The 16,403-nt window shown below is 35.8% G+C and overlaps 1 protein-coding gene across 1 annotated transcript in view; it reads right to left on the reverse strand.

The window, feature by feature from the left end:
- Nucleotides 1-16,403, reverse strand: part of LOC149795406 (structural maintenance of chromosomes protein 3-like) — a 116,139-nt gene that overhangs the window by 63,641 nt on the left and 36,095 nt on the right. Inside the window, exons 9-13 of the mRNA XM_089965184.1 lie at nucleotides 15,254-15,314; nucleotides 10,202-10,282; nucleotides 9,267-9,431; nucleotides 8,610-8,731; nucleotides 5,468-5,612 (exon numbers count right to left, since the gene is read on the reverse strand). Of these exons, the coding sequence (XP_089821310.1) occupies nucleotides 5,468-5,612; nucleotides 8,610-8,731; nucleotides 9,267-9,431; nucleotides 10,202-10,282; nucleotides 15,254-15,314 (574 nt within the window). The remainder of the gene's footprint in view (nucleotides 1-5,467; nucleotides 5,613-8,609; nucleotides 8,732-9,266; nucleotides 9,432-10,201; nucleotides 10,283-15,253; nucleotides 15,315-16,403) is intronic.

Raw genomic sequence — 16,403 nt, forward strand, 5'->3', positions numbered from 1 at the left:
TAAAAGTGTTCAGTGGAATGTGGCTTCTTGTTACTGACATGTATTGACAAATTATTTCAAAGTGTTCAGTGGAATGTGGCTTCTTGTTACTGACATGTATTGACAAATTATTTAAAAGTGTTCCATGGAAAATGCATTTTGTAGTAAATTGATTTTTCAGAGAATACCAAGCTAATCACATTAACATCAGGAAATAAGCTCCTCTTCGTCTTGAAGCAATCAATCCTGGAAAGATGAAAATGCAGACTTTCCCATCTAATATATCATAGAGACAATGGGAAGAAACTCTCAGCAATTATCTATATATTCTTAAGCAGAAAACTCATATGGCATGTCTGATCCTGTAATAAGTGTATTACCCACTTCAGCCACAACGCCTGGGCTTGTGGAGTGATATAATCTTTTCCTGCATATAACAGATGATGTCAAAACCCACTTCTGAGGCTTCTGTGTTTCATGTAATGCTTGATAGCATGAATGGGGACGTGCATTGCTTTCCATTCATTGTGGAGATGGAGAGAGACAGTGGATGGCCATTTTTTGCTAGCCCCAAGACAGCAACTGGTTTTTGGCTATGCAACCCAGTCTGTCATTAAGATTAAGAAACCATTAAAACTTTAACTAGAGATATGTGGGTCTACTGAAAGGGCGTGCATCTCAATCACCCTACAAGCCTTGCACTATCAGAATGCATGTCTTGTAAGATGGCAGCTTTAAAAAGATCTTGGCTAAAGGTTCAAACCTGTCAGAGTTAAGCCAAGTTAAGTTAAAAATAATAAAAATAATTTCAATTGGGAACAAGGTGAGTGATTTAGGCCTATTCTAGTAAAGGTTGGCCAGCAAGTCTGATAGGTCCTTGATGTGGCCTATATTCACTCTATCATGAATGTGTCAGAAATTGCAGACCAGAATCTCCTGAGAGTAACACCAAAGCTAACATTTACTCCTTGAAAAGCCAGAGAAAAAAATCAGCCTGCTGAGAGACTGAAATATTAAAATGGACAATGTTGTTGTCTCTCCACCAATCCATTAAATGGTGCTGTTTGCCCTTAATCCTTCAAAGTAGAGAGTTTTCTTACTTGTGAGGTTCTCTCCAGGACTAAATGCTAACTCCATTCTACACAAGCATCTAATGACATGAAGAAAAAACCTGTCCTGGCAGGGATCAAACACTTGTCAGCATGGTTGTTTGAGCAGGTTGAAATTTGCGATGATTTTCCCTGTGGATGTCTACTGCTAGGTTAAGCAGATTGTCAACTCAGAATTTGTCCCATCTGAGTGGTGCTACCAGAACAAGTCTGGTATGACAGTGTTACGTATATCTGATTTAATTATATCTGATTTAATATATATTTATTTCAATTTAATTGTTTGTCAGTTTCAATATTTTTTATTTTTCATTACATGATATTGTAATGTAAATTTATTCACTTGAGATGATACTTTTTTTAGAAAATAGCTTGACCTTGACTGTTAGTTTATAAACACCAGGTGTTGATCTAAATCCTGACCTTGTTTCAGAATTTGTAGCAACCCTCGTAAACAAGTTCTATTTTATTTTAAAATGATTATTTCCAAGGTCATGATGGGATTTTGTCTCTAAGATATAAACAATTTTTTTTATTTTTTATTTCTTGGAGTTAAAATGATTGGTTTTCGTCAGGCTCACACTGGGTAAACGTCATCTGTAACAAGCATTTGCTTCAATAAACTGCCAGAAGATGATCACGTGACCATTGTTTACGTTTTAGAAAGCCCATATAACCCATGTTTTGGAGAATTAATCTCAGCAGAAGCTGGGTTGTTGAACTGTTAGTAGTATGCTGTGCTGTTTGGAGTTATTTCAAAATTACTTGGTTTGGAGTTATTTCAAATTACTTGGATTAAAAAGAATTTTGTTATTTTTCTGGAAAATACATGTGCTCATGTAATATTGTGGAAAAAGAACAGTTTTTTTTAATAAAAATTTATTCAGCTATCAGAAACCGGAGTGATAATTTTTATTTCTACAAGGAACTGTAGACTTCAACACTACAGATTGCAGCATACGCCATCGTCTTCCATCTTGGATTCTTCATCGGGATTCGAACGTAAAATCAGCAGAACATTTTGTTTTTAGGACTACTAAAATTTTATTCTCGGCTTATTTTTGGATTTGATTCTATAGTTCATATTTCTTTCTCTCATTTTTACAAAATTTTTGTGTTACTGTTTATTCGAGCCTAAACAAGTGACATAAGAACAGAAATCTTGACAATTTTTACTGACTGCAGAAGGCAAAATGAGGGCTGTTCATTCTGATCCTCAGCACCTACTAAGGCACTGACTGTATAGTTACGACTCAAAGATAGTGGATGCTGGTTGTGAGATGGGTGTTAATTCAGATACTTTTCCTCCCCCACAGCTTTAGAACAGAACTCCGTCCTTTCCATTATTGGATTAGACTCCAGGAAGCAGAACAAGTTTTTTCCAAGCACTCACTGTCAGGGTTGCCCTCAAACAGCAAAGTTTTCATTTCTACATACAACATATCAAATGAAATGTGACACAGAAGTGATAGTCCCATTATCCCTAGGTGCAGACTGGTATTTTTCTACCATATATGCCAATAATGTGGGCCCCCCCAGCTGTGCTATTGCCACTGTATGTTCCATCAGGAGGGAAGGCCATAAGATACGGCTGGAAGGCCAGTTGATAGGCAAAAGAGGATGCATACAGTCCCTAATATATCAGAAAAGCCAGCCAGTATGTGGCATGGCCCATCAGGACTAATCTCTAATCACTACCTAATATACATAATCCTGGAAGACTGTAACATAAGTTGGACAACTGGTATAGCAGAGAGTGTGAGGTGACAACATCTGGTAAGAAAATCGGCATATCAGTTTCATACCCATGTGCCAAAGAGCTCAAGTAGGGCCTGAGAAATGGAGGGGCAAAATCTCTCACAATGAAAGTAATTGTGCTGTCTTCTCATGAATCATCTTCCATACGTGCAACTCCAGGAATGGAACATGAGGATACGAACAAAGTCTACTCCAAAAACATTAACAGCACTGCCTCAGCAGAACCTAGTGTTTCAAACTGGGGATAATCTCAAGAAGTAACAATAATAAATGATATCCATACAAAGCTGAACCAGACAGTAAACGTTACATAACTCTAAGATAAGCTTTATTTTAATATGACTTTATCTATAAAATATACTGAAAACAGCAACTTTGCAAGCCTGGAAATACATTGGGTCCCCCTTCTGAACATGCATCCTGACAGCATACACATGCTATTTTGGCCAAAATCCCTTTGTATCAGTGGTTGTATTGAAAATTATCCCTCTTGAAGTATCACTCCTTTTAATGTGGCCCACAGCCAGCGTATTAGTGAGAAAAAAAATAGATCAAAATGATCTATAACAAGCATACACTTAGTGGAATTTACAGATGGAAAACTCAATAACATTTTATTTGTCTGACTTACAATGCCATCAGTTCCAACATGTCGCTAAAGTATCCAACTTTAAATGATAGAAAGGCAAACTATTAATCTGATTATCCTTATTGTTTTGTGTTCCTTAGTTGAAATGTTTTGTCACTTTGATTATTTACTGGCTACTACTACCACTGATATTAAGATACAACTAAGAAGCAAATTATTGTTCAGTTAAAGACAGTGTGATACTGGGCCAACTTAAATTTTAAAAAAATGACATGAAAGCTTTCCTGGCTTCCTATGCATACTTCAGTGAAAGCATCTGAATGAGTACCAGTCTATAACCCAGTCGATTACATGAAAAGCTAAATTCCTTAGTAAACTATTTCATGTAAAACTACAAATTAGTCTGACACTGGTACAGTTACCAATGAAGGAACAAGTTCTTGCAAAGAGGGAATGTCACAGAATAATTCTGTTTAAAAAGAAAAAGTGAAAGTAACTGGATTAACAAAAAGATGAAGTGTTCTATGATCATTACTAAGAAATTTGACACTGAAAAGATTCAAATAAACACCTTTAGTCATACAGCAGTTGGAAAGTGGAAATGACGGAGAATGATAGTTACAGCCAGGTGTTCTAATGACAAGATTTTTAAAAATGGTTTTGCTTTATTAATAACTATTTTAAATGTGAATAAAAGTTTTATCAAACTGATTTTTTAATAGGCATGTGATCATTAACACAGCATTTATCTATAATCTTATAGGAAATCTATTTTTTAATGATTGACTTATAAGAGCTGATCCTCCTGAAGATTATAGCAATTTTGTACCTTTACCCAATTTTACCAAGTACTTAAAACCTATGATTGTGTTAATGTGCCATTCAATCCAACAGACAAGAACGATCTCATCCATTAATCAGAGTGATCACAAATCTATTTCATTTCCCTGACAACAGTTCATTACAACTAGAAACTCATAGCCTTGATATGTTGGTTTTCTTTCATGACCATAAAAATATCATGAACATACTGAATTATAGTCATGCACATCAGCAATAGATCTGATAGCAATAATAATGGGGTTAAACTGGCTTGAAAAATAAGACAGCCCATAAAACTCATACCTATTTTTATGAAAAATTTCTGCACAAACTAATATCAAATTGTAGCAGCAAAAAAAAATGTGCAATTTAACATTGCTGATGCAGCTTTCACAAGATTTTTTTAACTGGCTCAAATTCAATAAGTACATGGTTGGAACAATTCAACAAATGTAATAATGATATTAGCAATGGGCATGTAGATTGTAACAATGTTACAATTTGTAAAAAGAGATGGCATTAAAGCTTGCTGCTGACTGCTAAAGAGACAGACAGTCCATCAAAGCAAATGACACTCTATTGTCTGAAATGAATTTCCAAGAATTCAACTTTCATTTAGGCCAAATTAGACATAAAAAAATCTATGCCAAGTTGTCCATTCATTCAGAGGAAGTAATGGGACCAACATTTTCAAGATGGCCATTGTGGCCATATTTGATAAAAGACTGGCACCATTTGCATTTAAAACCAACTAGACATCATAAGCTGTCTTATAGTAAAATTCCCATGTTGGTATGAGCATCCATTCAGAAAGAGTAACAATAGGATTTTCAAGCTGTGGTGGCCATGTTGGACGTGCAAGTGGCACCATTTTCATTCAAGCCCAACTAGATATCATACAAAGTCTTCTGGTGAAAATCCCATGTCTGTGTGACTTTCTATTTAGAATTTTCATGTAATGGATTTACTGTCAGCAACTAAATTGCACATCATTAATCCTAAATAAAATATTAAGTGTTGTTCTTAAATTTCATACTTTTGTTTTACCAATGTCTGTTCATTTGTGATTGTTGAGCAATCTGCATTTTAGTTATCATCTAAAATTTCCAGATGAAAATGACCAAACCAAACCTACCAATCCATCTATTTGTCTATCAACTGAAATGAATGACCCATGACGATGATGATCACTGTGTGCTTTTCAACAAACCTGGTCCTCTTTGTCCTTGATAGCCTTATTCAGAGATCGCAGCTCCTTCTTGATCCAGTTGTCTCTATCCTCACGTGAAGTAAACTGATTTCCTCGTCCCTGCTTTGCATACAGCTCTTTACGACGCTGCTCTGCTGTAGCCAGTCTGTCGGGATAAAACATGACAATGTGAATGAGTCTTGAAAAAAAGCTATAGTTCAGTTCCAAAGAAGGTGGGACAAAAATGTATGGAAATAAAAGGAATATAAAAAAAGAAAAGATGTGATTGAAATGTTGAGCTTCCACCATGACAGGCTTGACAAAAAAAAGGGGTTCCTCCAAGTGACTGACACAATATTGACCAAAAACAATTTCAAGGAATTCAAGCTAAGACAATTTCTTCTTTTTAACAGCAGTGTTTTGAAAGCATATCTGATACTTCTGACCAATAAGATTTTCAAATAAGTAACTGTGACAGTCACACTTGATGCAAGATCAGCACCATTTTCATTTAGGACAAACTAGACAAACTACCATTTAAAGACTTTTGGGGAAAACCCCCATGTTGATAGGACCATTTATTCAGGAGAGTTAGTGACAAAATTTTCAATATAATCATTGTGGCAGTCATATCTGAGGTCAGATCAGCACTATCTTCATTCAGAACCAGCTTGATATCATAATAAGTCTTCTGGTCAAAAACCCCTTCAATATGACTTCTGTACAGGATTCTCAAGATAGCTGTCAAGTAAGCCATACTGTACATCAATCATCACCATTCAGAACTGACAAAACATCATTTGAATTCTTTCTCTGAAACCCTCATTTACAAGATGGACACAATGGTGATCTATCCAAGTGGAACTATTTTCTTTCTGGACAAACTACACATAAAAAGTCTTCTGGTGAAAAGCCTATGCTGATATGACTTTCAATTCAGAAGACGTTATAACAAGATTTTCATTGAATTTCTTGAGTACCACCATTTTCATTTAGGATCAACTAGACCTTGGATGAATATGCATGTAATCCTCTGAGCAGTTTATAAACTTGTACTCATTGATTTGTTGTTGTTGTTGTAGGGTTTAACGCCATTTTTCAGCACACGATAGGCTATACATGGCAGCCAGTATTAATAGTGGAGGAAGAACCCGGGAAAACCCCGGAAAGAACCACCGACCCATGAGAAGCTACTGGCAAGCTTTCTCACATACACATTGGCTGGATCTGAGACTCGAACCGACGCAGAGGTGAGATGGCAGTGATCTGTAACGGAGAGCGCTTTAGACCACTCGGGGCCCCTGTACTCATTGATGAATGGACAGCAGATGATGGACAACATCATCCCATAAGCTCTTCAAGTCACTGGTCAGTAGAGCTAAAAGTAAAAGTATAATAAAAAGCACATTATATGCCTGCCCAGAGTTTAATGGTCCTCTATGTAGCCCTTAGTACACAGAGACTTCAATCAGATCCAAAGTTGGAGGGTGAGTTGCAAACATTGGTGGGAGGTTTGGGGGACCTCCCCCAATCGGGATAGAAGTTTTTAATATTTTTTATTACAAGTAGCCAGGTGTAAAGTGAAGTAGCCAGGTAAATCAACTGTCTCTCCTCTGGTAAGTAAAACCCTGAGTACAGCATGGTTGTCGCTTCAGAATATTGATCAATTGTCACGGTCATGAGCTAAACCGACTGTGCAGAAGCCATTATTTTCTATAGGGCTTACCATGACTGTGACCTTTCAACTTCAGACCCCTATATCAAGAGGTTTCTTTATTACTCAAATGCAAGCCATCCACAGTTTGGTCATGGAACTTTAAAAGCAAAGACATTCTGCAAAACCCATTTTCAATGATTGAAACGAAATTCGACCTTTCACCTTTTAACCCCAAAATCAATCTGCATCTTCAATACTTTAAGTACAAGCCCTCCAAAAACCTCTGGTCAAGAAAAGTGGTATAAAACTAAAATTATTCCACCCACCCTCCCACTCAAAACATTCTTTTGGCAACAATGATCTTGATGTTGACCTTTTCACTCCAAAATCAACATTTTTCAACTTCAGCCAGAATGAGATTAATCTTGGCCCTTAAAATCAAGTCTTCTTTTGGTCCAGGTCGGTGATGTAGAAATAATGTTATTGTTTGAAATCATTTTTTTTATTTTCATTGTGGCTTTGACCTGTGAATTTTTGACAACAAAATGTATAGGTTTCTTCCTTACCCTTGGTGCAAGTTATCTACAAAGTTTCATTTCCATGATGAAGAAAACATTTTTCTTTTAACAAAGTTCCTTGAACCTTTTGTCCAAAATTGCTTGGCTTCAAACTTTTCTGCAAGTTCAAGCCATTCAAAAGTTTGGTAACAGTACACTGTGAAGAACTTTAATTATGCTTGGAAACAAAATTCTGAACCAAAAGATGAATGGACATCCTAACATTATGGCAGGCATAAAAAAACATACAACAAAACAATCGCAAGACAAACCCTAACCAGGTCACGAATAATAATTTTCAAGTAGACTGCCAATGAAGCAGTCAAGAAATTACAACTCTGTATTCTATTCCTTACTGATATGATATATGCTACATTGTGAAAAAGCTTCTAAAACACATACTTCAATGCATCAGAGGCTTGAATTGTACTGTAACTGATAAAAAAAAATTTAAGGACTACAGACCTAAAAGTTTACAAGTCTTGGTTTGTTTGAGTTAGATGGCCACAAGTAACAAATGTCTTTATTTTGTGATTAAAAGTGTCATTAACATGACAGAATGAAGTGATTATGTCCAAGTTAATATAAATTGTACTATAATGACTAAACTACTGACTCTAACCCAAACACATCCTCCTTTGCACAGGACATTCTTCCTTACTAATCCAAAAGATTATCCAATTTTTAAGACTAGTTTAAACATGCAATCAGATTAACTCCAACTTCAAGCAAAATACCAAAAATACTGTTTGAGTATATCAAACTCAATATAGCTACAAAACGGCACACTGTGTAGTCAAACTCCCATATGTTGGAAAACAGTTTTCAACATGATGTAAACACTCACTACATGCATCAACCTCCAGCCTTAAGACTGGTCAAAGCTCATGAAAATACAAAGTTCTATGCATGGTTAATTCACAAGATGGTACTATCAAGGAGCATTTACTGTTGTGTGCAGTTTTCCTCCTTGTCCCTAAGAGCTTCATATTGTGGAGTGATACCCGACAAATTGGCTTCAGTCTTGGCAATTTTGTCTGTCACCTTCTTCAGTTCATCGTCCAATTTTTTCTGAAATATATTGATAAACAATGCTACACATATTTGGAGCTATTAAACTGCTCTTGTTTATATCAAGAGAAAATATCTTGCGATAATGCAGTCATTACACTTATATCACATTTACCAAAAAGTGACAAAATGTGGCATAAATAAATTGCTGGAATAACCTCATAAATCAATTAGTCAACTTGATAGCACCACAGAATGCTTATCTAATTGTAAATGATCTTGCCTTATGTTGCTAAAACTCTTTTCCACAAGCAAAAACTTGGACAATGATACAATTTCTTTTCTCCATATATAGTTCAATTAATGAAAATTTCCAAGATTATCTTAATTTCTGCTCTTCAGTAACCTTTACTCATTTTAATTACATACAAGCATTTATAACATTGATCTGACACAAGGATTTGGGCTTTATTCTAGGTTCTGTTCTCAGACAGTTTCAAGAGTGTCCAGATCAAGAGTGTCCAGATATCTTGTTAATTTACAATAAGGTGAAGATAATTCTAGTCGGCCCTATTCATCCAAGGTTACTACTTACTCTGGCCTTGTCATCACCTTCCAGTTCATCCTGAATGTCCTTTATGTTCAGTTCCAATTTGGCCTTCCTTTTGGTCAGTTCCTGGTTCTCTGAAGACAGCAAGTCCTTCTCATCCATTATTGCCTGCATCCTTGACTTCAGGTCTTTCAACTCTTTGTTGATAGACTGAAACAACAAGTACTTTCAATTATAAATAATTATCACCATACATATCACAAAGTTCTTCTGAACACAGCAGACTGCCCATCCCACCCTACCCCATTATGTACTGTCCATGTAATTGCATTTTAGTAATCCTTCCAAACAAGATATTGATAATGGGGACAACAGTATAAGGCAGATATAAATATGTCTTTCCTACTGCAATGGTTTTACAATTAGGGTAGGCAAGTCATTATTTATTAACATTACATGCATTTAATGTGAATTATTTTTTAATATTTTTTTTTTAAACCATGGAGCAAAAAGTGCTAGGGTTGGCAATAGAAACAAGAATGGTCGGCTGAACAGAAACACACTTTGTTTTATTCTTCTAAGCATAACATAGCCTAAAGTGACATTTAATTCTTGCCAACAAGATTCTTTCAAAAAACCTTTCAAACAAGATTTTCACAATAGAGACAAGTGTAAGCATAAAAAAGCCAAAACCTTGCTTACAAGATCTTCACACTTAAAGTAATAATGCAATCATAAAAAGTAATGTTTTTTTCTCATTTATAGGGCAGACAAATCTAGCTAATTTTCAGTGCTTACCTCTCCTGACTCAAACCGATTATCTTGGCACAATTAGCTTATGCAGTTACCTTGCATAATTAGCTTATGTGGTCCGTGCATGATAATTTTATGTCATAGTTTCAGGATCATTTTCAGCAAACACAACATTAAACCAAATTTCAGTAGATGGAAATTTACAAAAATTAGAAGACAACACCAACCTTCACTTTATCATTAGCTGCCTGTTGTAGATCCCTCAACTTCTGTGACTGTAAGCCACTGTTATCCCGCTTCTCTTGAAGCTGGAAAAAATATGCACATTTGACACGTTAAAAATTGCTTTTTCTGATCTTTTTCTCAATGTATTTGTATCAGTTTAAAAAATTTCAGGATACCTGACAAATTTTTTTATTATTTTTTAACTTCTAAAATCTAACAGCTTTTTATTAATGCTGATTTTAAAGGTTTTCATATACACTCTCTGTAAGGAAATATAGATATATTATGCCATATTATGCCACCTAAAAATAAACAATACACCTTTTCCTTTACAATTAAGTTTACAATTAAGATGATAAAGTCTGAAATGGAGATTATTGCAAAAGTATTCACCTAGGATTCAGAATGGACACATATTTGATTTCGAGAATGACAGGCATGGGTCATGAAACTTCCATATATTCGTACTACCAGCTGAAAATATTAAGCCCCTTAATAGTTAGCTGCAATTGATAGCATTTTTAAGTAAACACAAGTATTAGCTTTCCAAAAAGCCTAAAGGCTCCACTATCTTTAATTCATAGTATGGATTAGCAAGAAATACATTTTCAAAAAAGAAAATAACTGGAGAGGGCTCACATGAGAATTTGGTCAGGTAAACTGTTCAATATTTAAACAACTGATCAGAATGTTCCTTTAGGATGACTACTTATTTCTATCAAGGGAAGGAGAAAAAGACCTAAATTTCATGGCTTTTTGATGATGGTATATGCACAGGTTGAACAGGTTAGTACTAATGCTAGTTGTTTCCTTACACGTATCAAAATGAAGCAAATTTTGTGTCCAATAAACTTCTCGCAGTGCAAATGAAAATATGCAAGGAATTATACTAAACACAATTTTTTTTTATTTCCAAGGGCATTTTCAGATTGACATCATATGGACTCACGAATATGCATGTAACTATATATACCTGTGTGGTATGCCACAAATACACATGAAGCAATTCAACTTTGTGCAAGCCTGTGATTGATACCTTAGCCAACTGAAATTCCAACAAGAAAAACTTTGCAAGCCTTACCTACATGAACATGACAGAAATATAACATTACAAGAGGCCCAAGTAAACCTGAGTAAGATCGTTTGCCTGACAGCTGCCTAAGAACCAAATGCAAGAGAAGCCAATGCCAAAAGTTTCGGTCAGCAGAATTCTCTATGTAGAAATTTATTCCACTGCTACTGATTGCAGATGTTATGAAAATAATTATTTCAAAGTTTCTATAGAGTTCTGATCTTCATATCTGACAGCACATTAGCATTACAAGAATATGGAAAGACTTTTATACTATTTTCTTTTATGTCAAGTTTGGTTAAATTCTGTTCACTAGCTTTTCTTACATAAAGTTGTTTAAATGTCTTTCTGTTTTTAGTGTGTGTGTGTGATTAAGATTTTTAACATAGCTTAACAATTTTTCAGTCATATCGCTACAATGTCTGCAGTGTGGCAGTTTATAGTGATGTCTAGCACCAGGGCATCATGCCTCAGACATGTAGCATGATGTCCCACCCAGTCACATTATCCTGACACCAGGCCGACCAGTCCTAACACTATCTTAATGATGTGTGCCTAATGAGGCAGCTGTTAGTACCATTTTTGTTAAGTCTTTGATATGACTCGGCTAGGGTTCAAACCCATGACATCCCACTTCCGAGACGGAACCTCTAACCACTAGGCAATCAGAGTGGTCCCTATTTTTAGTAACATCAGGAATACTTGATGGCAAATTTGGTCAAATTCTGTTTAAGCAGTGTTTAGGAAAAGAGTTGTTTAAAGGTTTTTACCCTTTTATGAATAGCTTCTATGCTTGATGGTGGTTTGGCATCATTTGTAATAACAAAAGCCATTTATTCCAGAATGCTTTCTGTCAATTTTGGTCAAATTCAGTTTTGGTCAAATTTGGTTCAGCAGTTTCTGAGAAGAGCTAATTTAATGGGGGTTTTTTCTTTGCAGTGATGGAAGGCATATTTACTAAAAAATCAGCATTGTATGTAGAAACTTAAAGTGGGGCACCAGATGGCAGTGTACTTTGAATCACTCACCTTTACGGATCAAAGGCATCTCACCTGTCATTGTGGGCTTGAGTCTCAGGCCTGGGCAAAGTTGGTACGTGAGAAAGCTTGCCAGTAACTTCCCATGGGTTGGTGGTTCTTCCTTCACAGATGTACTTGCTGCCATGTACAGCCTATCATGTACTGAAAAATGGCTTTAAGCCCACAACATCATCAATAAACCGAAATTCTTTTAAGCCAGGATGCTGTCAAGCTGTATCAAATTCCCTTCTGTAGTTTCTGAGTCATTTTAGTCTACTTTTAGTAACAGTGACCATATCTGATGGTGGATTACATCACTTGTACAGTTCTGAAACCCAGTTACGCCTGGATGTGTCAAATTTGGTTATATTCTGTTCAGTGGTTTTTGAGATGTTTAAAGTTTTTCTATTTGTTTTACTAACGCTGGCCATACTTTATAGCATAGCAGCATCATTTGTAATTCCAGGATGCTGTCAAATCTAGCCAAATTCTGCTGTGACGCTTTTGTGAAGTTGCTTAAAATTCTCATTTTATAGCAACAGCAGCAATACCTGAAGATGTATCAGAATCAAATGAAATCTGAAAGCATGGTGGTTGTTGTTGTTGGGTTTAACACCATTTTTCAGCACATAATAGGCTATACATGGCGGCCAGTATTAATGGTGGTGGAAAAACCCAGAAAAACCCCGGAAAGAACCACTGACCCACGAGAAGCTACTGGCAAGCTTTCTCACATACCCACATCTGCCGAATCCGAGACTTGAACCCACGCAAACAGAGGTGAGATGGCAGTGATCTGTAACGGAAAGCGCTTCAGACCACTCGGCTACTCGGGGCCCCAAAAGTATGGTTCAAACAAAGGTCACTGGTCTAATTTAAGGACTTTGTGAGGGCTTGTTTTTCAAAGGGTTTGCATAAATTAATTTATCCACTTTTAATGTTGAATTATGAAGCTTCTTTTACTTTATTTGTGTTGAGTCCATCTTCCAAATTATAAAATAAAGTGTGAAAATTTTAAGTCTTAAAAAAGTCATAATATATGCAACAATGGCACTTTGAACCAAGTTATTATCATCAGTAATTTTCTAGCTGTATTTGTATTTTGTCAATTAACTGTATTATCTTTTCCAAGTTATGTCTAATCTCAACATTTGACTTTTTCAGGCATTATACCATATCATCCAATTTTCTCTCTCTTCAGATTATTGAATTACTGGAACTTTTCTTAGATCATAAGATACTTTGAACGATAAATATTAGCTGCCATGTGACTTCAGCCTTCTCACTCAGGCTGTGAGCTTTACCTGTGAACCAATGGAAGGGCAAACTGGCCAAAATATGGGTTTAGATTTGCATCAAAATTGGTGAGGTGGCTTTTGTAGATGACTGATATGATAATTTGCTGAATCTGTCTTCAAAAAGAAGTCGTCAATGACCTTTCTGAGTTCCAAAGCACTCATTACCACATAGTGTTTTGGATTTGTCATATGTGAAGAAAGGGTATATTCACCCATTGTCCCCAAATGCATTAACTTATTACACAAAGCACATATTGCCATGGATTTGTCCCTTTGAACTCTCTAATCCACAAGAACTTTGGTTCCATGATCCATGGACAATCAAACAGGCAATTCCACATCATTAAAGCTGATAATGAAGTCAACGTTCACTATGCTTCATCTGCCACTTGCATTAACTGGTTTACTGATGGTGACACCTAATCAATGCTTTGGTACATCCAAGTATAATTATACCCTAGTCTAACCATCGGACAAGTGCTAACACCCAAGGTATCCAAATAAATATAATGTGTGATAAATGAAGGATTAAAACAAATATTAATGCTCAGTTTTTCCCCACAAAGTTCAAGAGTGAATAGTACCTAGTCATGTATTAGTGAATTCTCAGGGCTTGTAAATAGCTACTGAACCATATTTTAGGAACGTTTCAAGTTTTTTTCACCACTTGTTCTTCAAGACCTTTTCAAGACCAGATATCAAATTCAAGGGTTTTTCAAAACCTGTGCAAACCATGCAAAAGGCTTTGATGCTAAAATACCCCTGTAAAATCATGTGCGAAATGGTTTAGCAGTTTATGAAAATCTGTGAAAAACTGAATGATTGATGCAGGAGAAATGATGGGCAATAAAATAACCTAATTTGGCCTTATTGCCTGGTGAAATTTATGTATGATTTGAAATCTTACAGCTAGCACAATTGCGACTATATGGTGCAACAAAAGGGGAAATTAAAAAAAATTAAATATGAAGTATGTAAAAATGATGGGAGATAAAAACTTTCCAAAACAAAAATGCACAATTAGGTACACAATAAAATTTAATATAAAGATGTTAAAATTCTGAAAAATGTTTTTAAAATTAGCAGTATAAACTGCATTCCTTTAAAAAGAGCAAGATTTCCTTGGGTGTTTTGTCCTTGTACAGTTTCTTCAAGCAGTTCACATCCAAGATCTTGTCTCACAGGGTTGAAATTGACACAGTCTGCAAGAATATGTTCCATTGTCAGGGCACACACTTTGGTAGTTTTTCACCTTTCAAAACATGTGCATGAATGAGGTATGTGTGTCAAGAACACGAGCAGCAAAATACCATCTTATGCCTTCAATGTCTTCCATATAAGGGATACGATTCTCCAATGGTGGGTTTAATATTCTCGAATTTGTACGTTTTCATTCCACATATTTTGCTAAATATGACAGAAATGGTGATTTATACAATATTTTAAGTCAGTATGTGAGATCTTCCATCTGAAAACAGGTGACTGCAAAGCAGCTTTGGCTGATTCTTTGCCCATTCATTACCCATAATGACAATACGACTAGGTAGCCAACAGTGCAGAAATTTTTTCCTTGATTGTATGAAAACATCATGTTTCTGAGCTAAAAAATGAGAATTCAATTTAGTTTTATGGTTTAGCTATGGGTAAAACTGGTTTCAAACCTACCTCATCTAACTTTTTTCTGGTGTCCTTAAGTTCATGGTCATGAATTGTATATTCCAAAGACCTATAAAAAAACATAAGACAGCATTAATATAATCAACAGTAAAATGTTGCAAAAAAAGGAGAAACTAATTTTTTAAACCAAAAACTTATTTTTGTTAATTTCTACCAGGTCATAATACTGAAGAACATCCACCACCTTGCAAATCGAGTCATCATATGTGAAAATAAATGCCAACATTAACCACATCATCTGGTTTGTTTTTGCAATAAAAACACTAAATTGCAGTTTACTTAAAGAGACAGAATTCAGATTCATGGTCTCATCATAGATAGAAGGACTGGAGTCCAATCCTATCACTGTCACTTACTACTGGATTAGATGTGTAAGCTCAATCGGGGAGTAAATGTGTGGATGACTTGGGATAGACTGTCTGAATTAGGACTAGATAAAAATATGAAGCAATGCTTACTCCAAAACTTTTCTTTTTCAAATCATTAGCTAAACAGTGTGAGAAGAACAGGTAACTGGTGGATGGATTTGCCTCCCCTTACCATGCAGTTTCTCCTGTATCCGGTTTCCTTATGCACAGCAAAGCAGCTTCAAATCTCATGGAAGTTATGGAATAATTTTAATACGGGTCAATTAATGGATAAAGTCTTGAGGAAAATGTTTGCTTCTGCCAATTCAGCAAAAACAGAATAACCTGCATTATTATGAAGCTGATAAGTAACCTGGGAAGGTGACCTGTCCCATCAGATCATACTGAGCTCTTTGAGCTGAAAGGTCTCTGAAGTAAAAGCTGGATAGTGTCATGTCTGACTTCCATCCCATGACATGAATGATGTCAGTCTGGGTGCAGTTGCACTGGAATATTATGTTGCTGGTGACTGTTCTAACTGCACAAGCTGATATGATCTGATTCACTCAGTAAACTTCAGGTAACATTTCAAGACCCAAAAAGGGACATGAAGATGCCCCTGAGAAGAATGGTTCAAACAAAACAAGTTTCAAGACAAAAGACTGATTCCCCTTTATCAGTAGGTGCCTGATTTTAGGAATGAAATGGGTGCCATAATGAACAAAACCAAATCATCAAAGCAGAACTGCATATACTTCTGGGTTGGATAGAACACATGCATGCTTTGTTTT

This window comes from Sinohyriopsis cumingii, chromosome 7 (genome assembly GCF_028554795.1).
Source record: "Sinohyriopsis cumingii isolate HCF-2022 chromosome 7, ASM2855479v2, whole genome shotgun sequence".
NCBI lineage: Eukaryota > Metazoa > Mollusca > Bivalvia > Unionida > Unionidae > Sinohyriopsis > Sinohyriopsis cumingii.